Genomic DNA, 18,474 nt, shown 5'->3' with positions numbered 1-18,474 from the left:
CCTCCGCTGTACCTTTTTTTCTGAGAGTGGTTAGTCCCAGACCCAGGATATTTTCATGTTTCAGAAACAAATGGAAAAAAAAAAAAACATTTTTGAAAAATGTTATTTTATTCATATGTTATGTTATGTAGTGGACTCTGTAGTGGACTCTAGGAGTCAGTTGTTTAAAAAAAATAAAAGGACATGAAATTACTGGCAAAAACAATGAGACTTTTTTCATTCACCAATCAATTTTTAGGTTTCAGGATTTTCTTTAACCAAACTTTGTTTAAAGATGATTCTCAACTATGTTATAAAAGATATAATGGAATGAATTGATATACCATTTTACTTTATGCAATATGGGTAAAATGGCCATACATGGGTTTTCCCATTCAATACAATCTATACACGCTGTATCAAATTTGCATATGAATGTGTTCTTGGAGCAACATGTAATGAAAAAAAGAAGTGTAATAATGGGGGTAAGAGCTGGCAACAAATTTCATAATAATATCTAATGTTTCATAGGAATATTTATATGTAATTTCTTTCCCTGTTCACTAGTTACTAAAATGCCTGATAAACATGCTTTAAAGGGATAGTTCACCCAAAAATGAAAATTCTGTCATCATTTACTCACCCTCAAGTTGTTCCAAACCTGTATGAGTTTCTTTGTTCCGCTGAACACAAAAGAAGATATTTTGAAGAACTACTATGGTAGTCAATGGTTGCTCTATCTGCTTTGTTACAAACATTCTTCAAAATATCTTCTTTTGTGTTCAGCAGAACAAAGAAACTCATACAGGTTTGGAACAACTTGAGGGTGAGTAAATTATGACAGAATTTTCATTTTTAGGTGAACTATCCCTTTAAGTCCCGGTGTCCTCAGTGGACATGTATGAAATCAATGCCGTTTTGTATTTTGATTAGAAACCCCATTTTCCTGATATGTTGATGCATAAAAATAAGTCAGATTTAAATATTACAGAAGAGTGCTACATTTGATCATTCACTCATTTAACAGACCAAAGAGAATTTGTTGTCTTTGTGAAACCTCCAAACAAATGGTATCTCTGTAAAGCCCTGCATGTCCCCTTTACAGGACATGTATGGTGTCAGAGAAATTCACTAAAATATAATGGAGGCTACTCGTAGTCGTAAGTGGACAGGGGGGCCCAGGGGGTTATAGCTCAAGACAGCATCAGTTCACAAAGTTGTTTTCACTTCAGAACAAATGTGTTGCATAAACACATCCGGTTATGTGGATGTCTTGCTTTCCAACTATGCGCAAGATAATTAGAATATCAGAATTGAAATCCTGACGTAACATAAACTTTCGTTTTGCGAAGATGAAATGAATACTGCTCATACCTCCTTCAGTTCCTTCTCGATCTGCACCGCTCGCTGAACTATCGGTCCGCGGACCGCGTAGTCCACCTTCTTCACGTTGGCGTTCATGGTGTCAACGGTGAGCACTTTGCCCCGATGGGGTAACGCTCCATTTTCGGACATCTTCTGCTGTAGATGTTCGCTTTGGGACGCCGGGAAAGCAGAAAGATCCCTATGGGGAGAAGAAAGGGAAGGCAGCGGGGAAAAGTTCAGGACCCAGTTTGGAACCTTGGGGTAGAGCGTCGCGTAAGCCTCACATCTTCCCAATTTCAAAACCTTCACGCTTCTATTAGAAAACATTTTATAAACAGTTAAAGCACAACACGATTAAGAGGTACAACTTAAATTTGGATTCTTAAACTTTGGTTTTCTGCGGAGGTTTCGCTGTTGTGCGCGTAGTAAACCCTTCAAAGATCTACTCGCGACGACCTTTGGACTGTACAAATCAGATAGGCAAGTTCAAGATTTAATAAGCACACTGTTGCCCCCCACTAAATCCCCACGCCTCTTTTTATCTGGGGCTCACAAACAGTAGCCTATATTCAGTGTTCCCGGTAACTTTTCCATGACTTCCACCCCCTTATTAAATGGGGGGTTTTGTAGCCAGTACCTCCTCCAGACTGTATTACACACCAGAAGTGTAGAAAGGGAAAGCCTCTTCTGTTACCGAGACGACGGACAGCAACGATGAACCCGTGTGAAGTGTCTGAAGCAGCTCCAAACTTTGACCCGACCGGTGTAAAACTTCCACAGTGAGTGAACCTCCTCCCATTGATCCAGTAACTGAGAATAAAGCACGCCAGCTCCTCCCATGTTGACTATAGGCTCTGTGTGTCTTGCAGGAGAGATTAACAAGCAGTGTGATCACATTACAGGGTTGTGTTTTCTTTGACAGAATGGTTCTGCAAAAGGTACGGGCAAACTTAAGGAAATAGTTGAGCAATTGGAGAAAAGGTAGACTTGACAAGGAAGGATGCTAAGACTAATGAGTTGTCATGTGATCAGAGAGCATGCTGTTCCAGGCAGCATGTTCTTCATTATTCAACCACTTTGGTCTTGAGTGTGAGAGGGGGCTGGTTGTTAAAGAGGGAAATATTACAGGCTAGTTACTATGAGTTTTAAAAGCCATATAAGAGTAACCAAATTCGCTGTGAGTCATTTCAACTATTTTTTTTAATTAGTAGAAGAATATCTATATACTTGTAGAATAAACTTGTAGAATCTCGATTAAAAAAAATGGAAATTGATTAAATTATTTTCATGAGTTAATGTAAAAAAACATGCAACATGTTGAGTTACTGATCTCTGTTTTATGATGGATGGATGATAGAGATCAACATATCATTCCCTGAATTAGTCAAGAGAACACACACACACACACACACACACACACACACTCCTCATAATTGCAGTCATAAAAGCATTACAGTGACTAGCAAATTATGTCATGAAGTTGCATATAGTTTCATATTAGCTTAAGGGCAGAAACATGTGACCAACCATATTCAGCATAAAGCACAGAATAAATCTTTCCTGATATTTTTAATTTCCTCATTACTCCATTGCAAACTGCTCATATGAGGTCATCTATAGAAATTGTGCATATGAGGTACATATTTTATGCACAATTGCCAAAGATTAATTCATGTAGACTCAGATACTTTTTTATTCCTCTTTGATGCCAATTTGGGTTAAAGGGATACTTCACCCAACAATGAAAATGACCTCATCATGATTTACTCACCCTCAAGCCATCCTAGATGTATATGACTTTCTTCTTTCAGACGAATACAATTGGAGTTTATATATATATATAATATCCTGGCTCTTCCAAGCTTTATAATGGCAGTGAAGGGAGAATGGAATTTTGTCCAAAAAAAGTCCAAACAATCCATCCATCCATCATAAAAGTACTCCTTACAGCTCTGGAGGGTTAATAAAGGCCTTTTGAAGTGAAGCGATACGTTTGTGTAAGAAAAATATCCATATTTAAAACGTTATAAACTTAAATAACTAGCTTCAGACAGTAGGCTGTATACATCGATTTACGGTGAAAGAGTGACCTGGCCTGGCGCATGACGTATTGGCGAACACGGACGTGCAGAGGTTAGAGCAAAACAAAACACCGGTCACGAATTAGAAGTCTAAAATAAAATTTTTAAAAGAGAAACGTCGTAGAATATCGATTTAAGAGAAGAGGAGCTTGAGTTTTTTGCCCAGCCCTTTTTTTTTTACCACGAGAGGCGTCAAAGCTAATCCTACATTGCCTCAGGGGTTACTCTTTTGGCGTAAGTCAACTTGCGTAGGAATTGCTAGTTATTCTAGTCTGTAACGTTTTAAATCTAGATATTTTCCTTAGAAAAAACCATCACTTCGCTTCAGAAGGCCTTTATTAACCCCCTGGAGCCGTGTGGAGTACTTTTATGATGGATGGGTGCACTTTTTTGGAAATCAGGCCCACCATTCACTACCATAATAAGGCTTGGAAGAACTATTATATTTTTTAATACAGATTGTATTTATCTGTAAGAACGATGGAAGGATGGCTTGAGGGTGAGTAAAACATGAGATAATTTTTGGGTAACCTATCCCTTTAAGTCATAACAGTGTGTTGTGATGGTATTAATCAAGGTGGCTTGACACATTTCAAACAGGATAAATAGGTAAATAATAGCACAGCCCTTCAATAAAAGTGTGTCTTAATTGCGTGTATACATATGTACTTGTAGAGACCATGATGACATTATCTTATCCACATTAGCTTAGAGATAAGATTTAAGATGAATTATTCCTTTAAATGCAATTTATGATCGGAATTACCTTTATTACAGTTAGAATCATTAACAGGCCCTCGGGGTGCTAATAAAGATTAAAGTCCTCATGAAATCAAAATCGATCTTATTTACTTTGTTAGCCCACATTACAGGTCTTAGGGTGAACAATTAATCCGTGCAAGTTAATACCAATAAAAAAACTGTTTGCCGTGGTAATCTTTAATCAAAATCTGAAAAGTAACTTCCGGTCTTGAATGGCGTTCCCTTTTCCGATGACGACTATGCGCCGGCTTGGGTTTGAATATCCTTAACCACTCCCCTCCAACCGTAGTCTGTTATGAGCGAGAGATGGAGAGGAGGAGCGCTGAAGTGAAACCCTGCCCTCTATTCAATATTCCATTTCGCTTGGAAATACGTCACAGCACTGAAATAAAATCAGTTGCAACTTCCGGTTCACTGGGACTTTAATACGAAGAGTTGAAGCTATACATTGTAAGTTAAGGAACCCAAGGCAATGCCTGCTGCTTTTATTCTGTTATATAATGTCTGATCTCCAACTAGTTTCAGTGAGACAAGGCCTAGGCAGTTGGCAGTAGTCTAAGGGGCCCCATAGACTTCCATTGTAAGCAAATTTCTATCAACACATTGTCTTTGCAAACCGAGGCATGTCACAAATCTCCTCTGGTATTGAACCCGGATTATTCCTTTTGAGCAAAGATAATGAGACTGGGTGTGGCAGATATAAAACATGCCTTGAATATTTTTTTTAACCATTTATAGAGCTTATTGACTGTATACTGCAGCAATATTTCAGACTGTGTTGACCTTTGACTGTGGGACTGACTCAGGAATACCAAACTAAACTAAAACGAGCTGCCTGCATAATTTCATATAGCACAAACTGTCTTTACTTGAAGATTTTATGAGAAAAGCTCAGTGACAGAACTTGTTTCTTTCCAAACTACATCCAACAAAAACAGATATGCTTCCTTTTACACTTCACGCATATTCCACTTTGTTTTTGTCACGTTTTGAGTTTGCTTGTTTAGAGTTTGTTTTTGATCTGTTTCTCTATTCAGTGTCTGAGTTTAAAGGTCCCATGGCATGGCATTTTTCTATTATTTTATAATGTTTCCTGAGGTGTACTTATATTGTTAGTATGACTTTTACATCATAAAATGTCATAATTTAGAAATAAAAGGCATTTTTTCTATACTGCTGTTTGCCATGTGGCTGAATGCCCTGCTTCAAGAGGCGTGTCTGCGGTGAGACTTCAGTAAAAACGCCCACTGTTGTGATTGGCTGACATCTTTGCATTTTAAATGAGCGGAGGGGGCGTGGTTTAACGAGGTCTATGAGGCACGAGCAGGCACGAGCTGCTGGCAGAGAGACGGATGGACCTGAGTTCACTTCACATCAGTTCTCAGCATGTCTGAACTGTTGTAGTTACAGCATATACTTCAGGTTATTAGTCTATTTCTAGTCGGAGGGGCTGTCACTCATGTCAGAAAGTTAGTAACTTTAGTAAATTATGGATCAGCGCTGACTGGAGACGCGAACCCTTTAGAACGATTCAGTCCGATTTGGTGAACTGGTTCGGTTCACTAAAAAGAACCGATTCAAAAGAATGATTCGTTCGCGAACCGGACATCACGGAGACGGAGCGATTGCTAACAAAGTTATTTATAGTAACTACTGAGTTATGAGAGCGCTGTCAGTCAGCGCGAGTTTATTGTGTTTGTATCTGAGAGTTCTGAATAAACACGAGTCCCAGTCACACAGAGTCCGTCTTCATCATTATTACCAACTTTGTAACACATGCAAAGTACCATTACAGCTGTCGAGATGAACGAGTTAAAAGTAAGTGTTGATAATAGCATTATTTTTAAAATAAAATAAAAGCGTCAGTGACGCGCGTTGAGTACACAGCGCAAACAAGGACACAACAGCAGTAATCGAATGTAATCCAGTTTATTGTGGGGCTAGGCTGGCTAGCCCGTATACCCTCACGCTTACCCCCCTTCTGCTTAATCTCACGCCGCGCTTGGTGCCTCCGCTGTGGGCCACATGCAGTACTGGGGGTCGGGGATGTTGAAGGCCGAGTCAGTGCAGCCCGAGCTTCGGCGTGTGTGAGGTTTATCTCTAAAGATGTGACTCTGCCGATGTTGAGCAGAAACTCATGACTGTATGCACATTTTAGAACCGATAGACGCGACGAGGACGTACAAAAACACTGACTCACAAGATAGAAAACACCGTTCTGTCTGGAGAGAGAGAAGCCGCTGCGTGTGCAGGAATAATAAATAATTAGCTACACATCAGAAATCACTGATCACAGATCAGAAGGAACTGAAAAAAGACTTCTGTTTTCATTTGTACATCCAAACACTGAGAAACTGCCAGCATTCACTCGTTCACAAGCAATGATCTCTATTCTCTCGAGCGTTTGCATGGGCGTGCCAGATTCTCTGGGTGGAGGAAAGGGAGGAAACCGTTCCTGCTTGGACGTCAAACCAGGAGACTTCAGGATTGGCTCGTCTGGCCTGTCATTTTCTCAAAGGCAGAGAAAGACAGCCAGAACTCGGGTTTACACCGATCAACATTTCTATCCACTTGGGGACAATATTCAGGCTAGGGGAACTCATATTAATGTTGAATAACCTCATAAAATGATAATTTAATGCCATGGGACCTTTAAGATTAGTTTTCATTGTGTTGTATTCGTTGTATTCACATGTTTGTTTGATAGCATCCCTGTAACCGCGGTGTCTGTTGATTATACAGTTCTCCTCGGTTCTCTCCCTGTTTTGTCATTCTCTTTTTTTAGTTTCTCAATTGTTGGGTGTAATGCTAATTAACTCTTGTGCAGGTTGTAAAATGCTATATTTAATTTGATACAAATATGCTGTTAATTTCCTCAAATGTTCATGCAATGATACTCACACCCAAAATGTTGTCTTTATTTAACCTGTATCTTTCTTTTTCTTTCTTTGTTAAATAAAGACAGCATTTTGGGTGTGAGTATCATTGCATTGACATTTTAGGAAATTAATAGCATATATGTATCTCATTTTATGTCTTCTTTGTCTACTCACTCTTGTGCAAGACTGGTTTTCCTGCAAGACAGAACAGAAGATCAAATACCTTGAAACAAGAACAATCTGGAGAGATCTCAAAGAAAGATCATATGGCACCACTTTGCCCAAACTTCTCTCATCGCTTATCTATGCATCTCGCTCCACCTACTCCCTATCCTTTCCCCTGACTCCAGTCACTATAAGTTCACAAGGAATATAGGCCATACAACATATGATGTATCTTGTAAATCTATTGCTTTTTCCATTTCATGTTTGGTATAATTTTAAATGTCAATTTCACTGCAGTCACTTGTATTATGAGAAAGATTGAAAACGTGTCATGGGTGGAGTCTTTTCAAGATATCTGATAATCTGATAATTGCTCCTCTTCTCGAAAGCAGGTGCAACCCTGTGGGGCAAATGAATAGGCCCAACACAATTCTCAAATATTTTGTTCTGGGACCTATACAAAGCTCGTTTAGGGGTGATAGCCATGTTTCAGTTTTAGTAGCGCAATGTATGCTGACCATCGCATACACGTAAAAAGTGAAGTATACTTTGGCCAAAGTATACTCCACTTTCGCATACGTGAGGGTCATCAGAAGAGTACGTACTATACACGCACTGACATATTTTTGTAACTGCGCGTGATAAATTACATTAAACATAATGACAGTTAATTAAAAATATATGTAGGGTAAATGCAAATGTGTGTATAAACTAAGCTATCAGACTAATCGCTTATCTGTATGCTATGCTATTATATATGCTAACTAATACAGACATAAATGGTAACATAGTTGAAAGCATTTATCATAACATGATTTTGTAGGAATTGTAATCAGGAGAGTACTTATTAAAAGCAATTTGAACCAATGGGTCCTAAATTCTATGCAATTTGTCCCTGATGAACAAGTAATTAAAAGTATGGGATACCCAGAATAATCAAATATCTAAATTAATACATAACCAATATTTATGATTAGTTCCTAAATTTAATTTTTTAAAATGTAATAATCACTTGAAATTGGGAGTCAAATTAAGCACGGAGCTAAAGTAATTGAAATTAAATTCTAATAAATTAAGTGAACTTATAAAAGACCTAGTCAAAGCACTAGTAAAAGTAAAAGACCTCCACGCATTATACCTTTGTCCACGCCCGTTGGATTCCTACGGGTGGGCCTTACACTTATTATAAAAACATAAATCTCCACAACTGTTTTTGGAACATAGTAAGACTGGCCAGCAGAGGGAGTGCTTACAGAGAATTATACTGGCTTAAATCGATTTAAAAATCAATTTTCAAAAACAAATCACACACCTGACTGTGGATCAGAAAGAGTAATAGCAGATTTAATGCTAGAACACAGAAGGGTTTCATTTCCTTGTTGTTGAAACAAAGCAAAAATCTAAAGATGCATTTCTAACAATATGTATTTATTCACACCATTAATTAATATTAACACCACTAATATTATTCACCAGTGTCATTAAGTGGGTACACAGCTTTCAAAAATGCATTCATGTTCAGTAACAATAACAAAACAAAGGTAGAATTTGGTATCACAGTGTGAATGCTAAACATAAACAGTCATACAGTAGAGTTAACAAGTGCTCCATATTTTGATTCACAGAATCTCATCCTGTGATTGTACTGTTATTCTAGCTCCTAAGGATGTACTTATGCAGTATCAATACAAAATGGTTTTGGCAACACTTAAAATAAGGTTCAATTTGATGACATTAATGCATTATGCAAACTATATTATACACTGTATTAATCTAGGTTAATATTAATTTATAAATCTGCTACTGTTCAATGATCTTAAAAGTTTAAAGTACAAATGAACAAGTTATTTTATTATGAAAAAAGATGAACAGTGAACACTTTCACAGGATGTATTAATGTAGGTTAATATTCATTTACAAATCTGCTATTGTTCAATGTTAATTATTGTTCAAAATGCATTAGTAGATGCAGAAGTTAACATTCTAGCATTATAATGTTCATAAATGGTACACGCATACTATTCATGTTTAGTTTATGATATCTAATGCTAACTAATGCTAATTATGCTAATTGACCCCTGTTGTAAAGTGTTACCAAATAAAATCTCCTTTTGATTAATACGCAACCAGACACAAGCTGAACCATAAAGTTAAAAGGGATAGTTCACCCAAAAAATGGAAATTCTGTCCTCATTTAATCACCCTAATTTTGTTCCAAACCTGCATGTCTTTCTTTCTTCTGTGAAACACAAAGAAGATACAATATGTGGCAAAACGTCTTGGTGGGGTACAACAAAAGTCAATGGGATTTAATGTTGTTTTGGATGATAAACAGCTGAAACATTTTTCAAAATAACGTATTTAGCGTTTCACAGAAGAAACAAGGTCACACGTTATGCAACAACGTAAGTGAGAAAATAATGACAGAATTTTCATATTGTGAAGAATTATCCATTTAATGCCAGATTCAGTAGGCCTGGTACCTGGTTAAAGGGCTAGCTCACCAAAAAAAATTAATTCTGTCATTACTTACTCATCCTAAAGTTGTTCTAAGCCTGTATGAGTTTCTCTCTTCTGTTGAACACAAAAGGAGATATTTAGAAGAATATTGGTAATCAAACAGTTGATGGATCTTCTTTTGTGTCCAACAGAAGAAAGAAACCCATACAGGTTTGGCACAACTTGAGGGTGAGTAAATGACAACATTTTCATTTTTGGGTGAACTATCCCTTTAAGTAACCCATACAGGAGCAACCCGATGTCTTAAAAGGCAGTTGCAGCAGTAATCGCTGAGAGAGTCTGTGTAGCCACAGTACGCAAGGCAAACGTTGGGACAGAGAGATCCATGAGTAAGAAGAGCTGGTGTTGGGGACTCTGCAGGCCATAACACTTACACTCATCAGTCACAAGGTAGCACTGCACAGGAATGTGGGTAAATCCCTGAGAAAAATCCTCTGAGGTAGGCGAGGCTGATGAGACGGATGTCTCCTGCGAGGTAAAATATCGAGACATGGCAAATGTGTAAAAAAGCCGAAGGAGCTCCAAGCGCCTTCCTGATGAAAGGAGTGGCGTAGCCTCCGCAGGAGCTCCACCACGAACCCGAGGGCAGACAGTGACTGCACGTCGAGACTCACGGTTGATGAGCAGAAGAGCCTGGACATCCCAGCGAAGGCTCACAGACGGAGGAAGAGTGGAACGGTCGGCCTGCTCCAAACAGCTGCGTAGATTCTCCACCAAAGTGGACCAAAAACGACTAACAAGCTCATTCTCCGCCTTGTACAAAGAAGGTTTTGGACCACAGAGGATGCACACGTGAATCCCGGGAAGCAGTTGGAAACCGAGCAAGCGAATGGCGACGGTTGGACTGCCTTGGGGCAGGAAGACCGGATAGTCACATGACGATGCATCAAAAAGTGTGTGCACCAGGATTGAGAGCACAACAACTTCCTGGGGAGTCAGTCGTGACCACCACTTCTCCGTGGCCTGCGCTACACGGCCGTGCACTAGCAGGCAGCCAAATTCGCTCTCCGCCGCTTGGGCGAAGGAGTCTAGGGCTTCCTGAAGCAAGCCGGAGTTGGAGGGAAGCAAGCAGTCGGCGCATTGTGTCAGATCTCCCATAAAGCCCTGATCGTCATTGACGCGCTCCAAGAGCATGTCGATCAGGCGGTAGCAAGAGCGCAACTCTCGCTTTAACCGCTCCACGTTGCGTATGTTTGCCAGCTCGTCCTGTCCCAGGACCAAGACCATGCAGTTCCACACGTTCTCCAGAAGGCGGCGCAACTGCAGCTCACTGATGCCGGAGCCCCCGCCGCCACTCACCGCGATCAGCATCAGGCTCTCCTGAAACACCTCCCAAACCACACGGCTGCCTCTGTCCGTCTCACAGCTCGATAACTGAGCCCCGTGGCCGGCACCAAACATATGGACACCGTTTAGGGAGCCGACGATGGAAAAGGGAAGCTGCTTGGTGGAGCCTCGTGAGAAGAGAGGGACCCCACTGGAGGCTGTGAGGCACAGCAGTTGGAGGGTCTCTGCTTGCAGCATTGTGAGTGTAGACTGGGCTGGGAAGTGTCTCTAAACACCAATCATTGATGAAGACATTGCATCAAGCCTTTAGGTGCACAAAGACAAGAAATAAACACACGAGAACTTTAGTAATGAACACTCAAACACCTGTCTAGGGTAAGATGGGGGAAGATGCAAGAACAATGTGCATTTACTTTTAAATTGTGACATATTTGGTTATACGTTTAGCATGTGCAGGGTCATTACACATCAGCCAATGTGTTATTAAGGGAAATAAAGGGAAACGTGTTATTTTAGTTGTCATAGCACAAAATTAAAAATTATTTACCCCACTACCCTGGGCAAGAAACAACCCCTGGATAAACTTTTGCAGAATGTATAAATATCTTGTTTTGATATATTTTTTATACATATTTACTTGGATTTAGATTTATTGGCCAATATATTGGTTATCTGCTTTCAAATAAAGAATGATCAGTTATAAGTATCGGCCAGAATTTTCAAATCGGTGCAGCACAAAATGAAAAATTCAGCTTTGCATCACAGAAAAAAATTACAATTTAAAGTAAAATAGAAAAACATTAATTGTAATAATATTTCACAATGTTAAATGTTCTGCATTTTTGATCAAATAAATGCAGGCTTGATGAGCATAAGATACTTATTTTAGTATACATACATAGACACAAAAATATTTGCTATTCAACATAATACAGTATTTTCAAAATTAGATAAATTAACTTCACAACTGTTTTTTGACCGACTAAATCTCCCAAATGTTGATTTCCAGATGAAATGATCGAATTGAGAAGAAGAGCACAGCCGTTCATTAAATGGGCTGAGATGACATGTTGTCATCATGATCAAGAGGGGGAAATATGGTAATCTTGCCCTAGAGGCAGATAGCATTTTTCCTCAACTTACTGGAAAACATGGTCCTCATGCAGACGTTACATATCTGCGCCAAAATGACATTTTGCGTCTTTGTTTTTTGTCAGTGTGACTGTGCAAACATTGAACTAACCTGCTAGTGCAAGCTGAAACATTCACAGACTGCGTTCGTTTGACCAAAGATTCTCATATACGGAGATAAAGACTTGAGTTGGCAACTGTTATTAAGAAAATTAAATAATTATTTGTCTTGCCTGACTTCGCGTCTCCACAGCAACATCTCTGACAACAGCGGTTCCGCTCTTCTTCGTAGCCCAAATGAAAGAAATAGAGAACTGATAGCTCCACATCGCCACCTTGCGGAAACTCGAGTACCGTCTATAAACTAAAGCCAGTTCATATTCATCTCGTTTCTGTTTAGGGTTAGGTTTTTAGCACTGAACTACGAGTAAATGTTTATCTGTTTAATGTATCCTTAATATTTTATTTTAGATTCTATTATACTTTACCGATCATAAACAGTCTCGACATTCTTGATATGAAAGGCACAGTAAGATTGTTGGATTAAAATATCCAAAAACCACTAGAACAGTGTTATATACACTGCCCAGCCAAAAAAAGGATTTAAACTTAAGAGTCTATGATTTGGTCATTATTGCAGTGATTATTATGTTATGTGTTTGGTAACAGTTCTTCTAACCCTAATTGATGGAGTGTGTAGCTTTTGATTTCTTAAATAAGCACGTAGGCAAGGCGAGGCAAGTTTATTTATTTTATACACAATGGTAATTCAAAGTCCATAGAAAAGGATATTTACGTAGGAAGACACATCATGGCCATATTCCAGGATGACAATATTCAGGTTTAAATTGTGAAAGAATGGTTGCATGAATAATAATTTGGACACACTTAAATTCATTGAAAGTCTTTGGGATGTGCTGGAGGAGACTTTACAGAGTGCTTGACCCTTGAATTGTCAATACCAGATTGAAACATCGATGTACCTCTTGATGAAAATAACATCACATTTATTTCCATTTTCACAATGAATCTTGACATTGTCATCCTGGAATATGGCCATGATGTGTCTTCCTACATGGTTGTTTAAGAAATTAAAAGCTACACACTCCATCAATTAGGGTTAGAAAAACTGTTGCCAAACATATAACATGCTAGAACCAAAAAAATCACTGCAATAATGGTCCAATCATTAAGCATTTTTAGCATTTACCTATTTAAATCCATCAACAACTTTTTTTTTTTTTGGCCGGGCAGTGTATTTTGTTGACTTGTGTACTAACATTATCCCAAATGTTTTCAAGAATTTTTAAATGAGAAATAAGCAATTTTAACCAGGACACAGACTGTGTCCGTGTGACGCCAATGACATCACACGTGTCACCCTCAATTTCGGTTTTATTTTGTAGAAACCATGAGATGCTTTAATATATTATGTTTCATTAGATAAGGGAACAACTGTTTGGAGACATTTAAAGACAGAACACTAATTATTGTACAGTAATACAGCATTTTCTCCATCATACAATATGTTTTAAAATTAATTGCATGCCATTTAGCAACACAAGCCACCCAGAATTTGTTATTATGATATTCTAATATCGATCTAGCTTACTGCAGTGTGTAACTGTGTCTCATAGCAGCCGCGGAGCGAACGCACAGAGTAGCATTATAACATAATTCTCAACACACGCAAATGTATCTAATATGATAAAAGAGCGCTGCGTTACCCCACATACACTTGAGCGAAAGAAGCGGAAGCGGCAACTGTGGCATAATAAAAGTTCCCCTGCTGTCAGCGTGTCATGCTTGTCTCTAATTAGCAATCGCTTCAACATCCTCAGCTCCCACAGCACTCGGCCCAGCTCTGCTTCATATTATGGTAACATTAATAATCTCATCCATGAATATGATTTCTGTCCGCATCCCGTATGATTCTTTTCCACCGGCTGTGAGGTGAAGACTACGCACTCAGTCAAGGCGTCATCAAGCTACACCTTTGTTTTGAATAGGCGACTTCTAGCGGCGGAAAGCTACATAGTGTGCCTTTAACAGCATATATTTTCAGCAATTCTTCATTCTGGAATGGTAACATTAAATCACAGTTGAAGGATTTCTTTAAATTAACAAGAACTAGCAATCATAAACCACACTGAAGATTGTCATATTCATTCAGTCTGATTATTATGTTGTCTATACTGGGTTGACACATTGAGGACTAATTTGCATTAAAAAAAAAATCCTTTTTACTTGAAATAACTGTCTGGATGCTTACTTTTAAGGGAGAAAAGAACAGCATGATACCATGTTCATGAACAGTAAATGTGAACTTGATGTTTGATGTTTATTTTTGGGTTGGTCCTCGACTGGCATGTTTAGACAATTATAATCAAATTCTCTAGTCTTTCTGTACTAAACATTTTAATCGTGACAAATGTTACTTGCTGCAGTGTTCAGTATGGAGCAGATTTCATTCCACACTGAAATTCAAGCATTTCTTAAAGGGATAGTTCACCCAAAAATGAAATTGTTGTCATCATCTACTCACCCTCAAGCTGTTCCAAACCTGTATGAGTTTCTTTCTTCTGTTGAACCATAGACTGTAAATAAATATGGACGTCCTGTCTTCACTCCACTGAAGAAAAGTGAATATGAATGTCCGAATATGGCGCTGACATCTCGCACTGATTTGGGACAGAGTCTGCACAGTAGTACTGGACCGGAGTCTGCGCATTAGAGAGCGATCGAGACGCTGTTGGTATGTTGGTAACCAGACAGTTAAGGGCAAACCGCCATTGACTTCCATAATAATTTGTTCCAACTATACAAGTCATTCTGGTTACCAACATTCTTTAAAATATCTTTCTTTTGTGTTCAACAGAAGAAAGAAACTCATACAGGTTTGGAACAGCTTGAGGGTGAGTAAATGATGACAGAATTTTCATTTTTGGGTGAACTATCCTTTTAAGAACAAGATGTAACACACTAGCAACATTTCTTTTCATCAGCAACATGCTTCAATTATGCCACAATTAAAAATCAAAATGCCACTTATCTTTGTGTTTAACGAATGAGATGCTGAAATTAAGGCAGAATGAAGAATGTTTCACACCTTGAAATGTAATCAACTCTGTATTGCATTTGGCAAGTCAAATGTTAAGCACTGAAGTGAAGCTGTCTTTGGCATTGCTTATCGATCCAAACAAGCCAATGAAAGTAATTATTCATCTAAACAGTGTAGAAATCATGAAACAATTAAACTGTAATCATTTACAAGCCTGGATGGAACACTCAAAAAAATTTATTTGTTGAATTTACTTAAAAAAGCAGCGTCAAGTGGTTCCACACAACTATATTGAGTCATTTTTACAAATAACATTTTAGTTATATGAATAAAAGAAAGTAAAGTAAAGCTGACAAAATTTATTTAAATAAATACAAACCATTTGAATTTGTCACTGTTACATAATATTTATAAGTTTATGTTAGGTGAACACATTTATTGATTTAATTTACCTTATGCTGTACAAGTGTAAGTAAAACTATTAAATATAACGAGGCATATTTTTAGAAACAAAATTCAAAAATAACTTAATTGAGAACAGGAAGTCCATCCAATAAATGAGTGTATGAGTGGCCACAGCATAAACACAGGCACAACTCTTCTGCATGGTAACCACAAAATTACAGAAACTCCACTAAATGTCCAACATAACTGCACATAACACTAACATAAACTAACAACATCTTTCCCTTTACTGAAAAAGATAAAATAACACTTTAATCCCTAAATGTACTCTCCTAATGCAGTCCCTTGCAAAGCATGCTGGGAACGACAGATCCACTGCCCAGTTTGTTCGTTTCACAGCAATGTTACGTTGACCGAACAAACACTTATTAAGTAAAACTGACAACAATTTTTAGAAGAAACAACTCAGTAAATCTAAGTAAATTTAGTTACATAAGTTTTTTAAGTAATGTGAACAAGGATGATTTGAGTGCAACTAACAACAGTGAAAGTTCATTTTTTTGAGTGAATGGAATCCCATTTTTCAGGTTCCACACCACTGACATTTTCCTCAGTCACAGGCTTTAGTCAGCAAATTTCTGGTATGTACATCGTTTCTCATTTTTCATAATGTTAAGCCAGCAGACAGTTTGTTAAATTTAGATTGCACTCTTAAGAAGACCCTTTGTCAATGTATTATTTCAAACAAACTAATGCAATTAATGCCTTTCAATCTCCCAATCTGTTCTACAAGTCTTTTTATGGGTAAATGTACCTCAAAACCGTTGGTTAAATTACATACAGTGAGGAAAATAAGTATTTGAACACCCTGCTGTTTTGCAAGTTCTCCCACTTGGAAATCATGGAGGGGTCTGAAATTGTCATAGTAGGTGCATGTCCACTGTGAGAGACATAATCAAAAAAAAAATCCAGAAATTACAATGTATGATTTTTTAACTACACTGTTAGACTTTACCGCAATTTTACAGTTACTTACCGCAAAAAAGCCCAGTAAAATACCATTTTTATTATTTACGGTTAGCTACTGTAATATGCACTGCATTATGGGTATTTTTAATGAAATTTACAGTAACTTACTGTATATGGGAGTTTGCGGTATTTTACTGTTTACGTAAAAGCAGTAGTGCTACTGTAAACAAAGAATACACACACACACTGGATGTTTAAAAGTTAAATAAAAAACATGTGGATGGAAGGATGTAAAATTTGTTCTTTGTGGGAGACAAAGTAGTAATTTTTATATTTAGTATTTTCTCCTACCCTTTTCACATTTTCGGGTCTCTCAGAGCAGAAGTCGTCATAGTTGGGTTAACTTCTATAGCGGTGAATGAGAGAATACATTAATTATATATTTTTTGTATGCCCATTTGCTCAAATAGAAAAAAGAAAAACTCCACAATAATGATTTCACAACTTTCAAAAAGAGGGAAAAAATTGAGTATAGAGTAAATAGAGTAAAGTATTAGTGTTATAAATGTACATTTTTTTTTTTTAAACGTATTAGTGTTATAAATGTGAACAATTCAGTCAAACATTCAAAGTCGGCGCTAGTCGGCTACAACTGTAACGTAAAGTTATAGCCTAAAAATAAAAAAAGTAATGAAACTGCCCTCAGCCTAAACGATTTGCCAGGGAACAAATTATCGATCCATGAGACCAAAGATCGGCCGTTACATCTACGAATTATAGATCGAGACACACCACAGAGACATCAGAGCCAGCGGCAGACGGCAGAAGGACTGGCCGAGGAAAGGTTGCCCTCGCCGGCTTTGACGAGCGCTGACCGCCGCTGAACCACTGGAGCTCACAACTCCGAAAACGCCAGATAAAATGTTCAAATAGGCACTCTTTATATAAATAAACTACATATTTGAGCTTTAAACAACAACATTATCGACTGAAAAAGTCTTTAAACTACGTTTTGTCACACATTAACAGTAGATTTTAACAAAAAAAACGTGTAAACACAGCCCATGTCAGCCATTTCTCAAAGAGACGAGCCGGCTGGCAGAAGCCCCGCCCATCCCATGACGCGTCATTCACGTCCGGTGTGAACGGACATATGTTCTGTAGACTTATGGTTCGTTCACACCGGACGCGATTCGCGATTGGTGTGAACGCCACATCAAATAGGATTTGGGATAATATCGCGAGAACTGGGTGGGCAGTTGTGATAGTACAGAGGGAGATATGAGATGCACTCTGCGGCTGCGGCCATTCATGATGTTGCCTCTGAATTGTTCAATAAACAAGTGTTGTCATCACCGGAGCTCCTTGTCAGTGTCCTCCCTACAGTGGTGATAACCCAATAAAAGGAATGAAGCCAAGAAACCACGGAACAGCGCTGGGTAAGATAACTAAAGTTAGAGGATAACTCACGCGCGTTACACTACTACACACACACACACACATACACACATACACATACACACACGCGCACGCTGGATGTTTAAAAGTTAAATAAAAGCCATGTTGGTAGAAGGATGTAAAATCAGTTCTGAGAGACCAGAGTAATTTTTATATTATTTTCTCATAGGGATATGATAAATAAAAATTAAAAAATCCACAACTGCATTCCTACAGTCTTTAAATTGTTTTATTTTTTTAAATAATGCCATGGAACAGCAGAAGAGAGTATTATATAAATGTCATTTTTAAGTTCTTTATTTATATATATATATATATATATATATATATATATATATATATATATATATATATATATATATATATATATATACTTTGCTTACACCTCAAAATTTAAATTGTTACTTGCGTG

The 18,474-nt window shown here is 38.0% G+C and overlaps 2 protein-coding genes across 7 annotated transcripts in view; both read right to left on the bottom strand.

The window, feature by feature from the left end:
* gpt (glutamic--pyruvic transaminase) overlaps nucleotides 1–2,208 on the bottom strand; it is a 37,194-nt gene extending 34,986 nt beyond the window's left edge. Inside the window, exons 1-2 of one of the 4 annotated variants that reach the window (XM_079820182.1) lie at nucleotides 2,005–2,208; nucleotides 1,354–1,543 (exon numbers count right to left, since the gene is read on the bottom strand). In XM_079820182.1, coding sequence (XP_079676308.1) covers nucleotides 1,354–1,494 — 141 coding nt within the window. In that variant the 5' untranslated portion in view covers nucleotides 1,495–1,543; nucleotides 2,005–2,208. Of the gene's footprint in view, nucleotides 1–1,353; nucleotides 1,814–1,981 lie in introns of those variants that run through there. The other 3 variants (XM_079820183.1, XM_079820184.1, XM_079820181.1) reach the window with 3 other exon arrangements.
* Nucleotides 2,209–8,549: 6,341 nt separating this feature from the next.
* fuz (fuzzy planar cell polarity protein) lies at nucleotides 8,550–12,459 on the bottom strand. Of its 3 annotated transcripts, none has more exons than XM_079820189.1 (2): nucleotides 12,282–12,457; nucleotides 8,550–11,342 (listed from the first exon to the last, which is right to left on the bottom strand). In XM_079820189.1, the coding sequence occupies exon 2, from the start codon at nucleotides 11,273–11,275 to the stop codon at nucleotides 9,995–9,997; it is 1,281 nt and encodes a 426-aa protein (XP_079676315.1). In that variant the 5' UTR covers nucleotides 11,276–11,342; nucleotides 12,282–12,457; the 3' UTR covers nucleotides 8,550–9,994. The 3 variants fall into 3 exon arrangements, with proteins under 3 accessions (XP_079676315.1, XP_079676316.1, XP_079676314.1); XM_079820190.1 differs by having other exon boundaries at nucleotides 12,182–12,451; XM_079820188.1 differs by having other exon boundaries at nucleotides 8,556–11,342; nucleotides 12,403–12,459.
* Nucleotides 12,460–18,474: the final 6,015 nt, after the last annotated feature.

This window comes from Gobio gobio (assembly GCF_949357685.1).
Source record: "Gobio gobio genome assembly, chromosome: 6".
Taxonomy (NCBI): domain Eukaryota; kingdom Metazoa; phylum Chordata; class Actinopteri; order Cypriniformes; family Gobionidae; genus Gobio; species Gobio gobio.
This window is presented reverse-complemented; position numbering and strand designations above follow the sequence as displayed.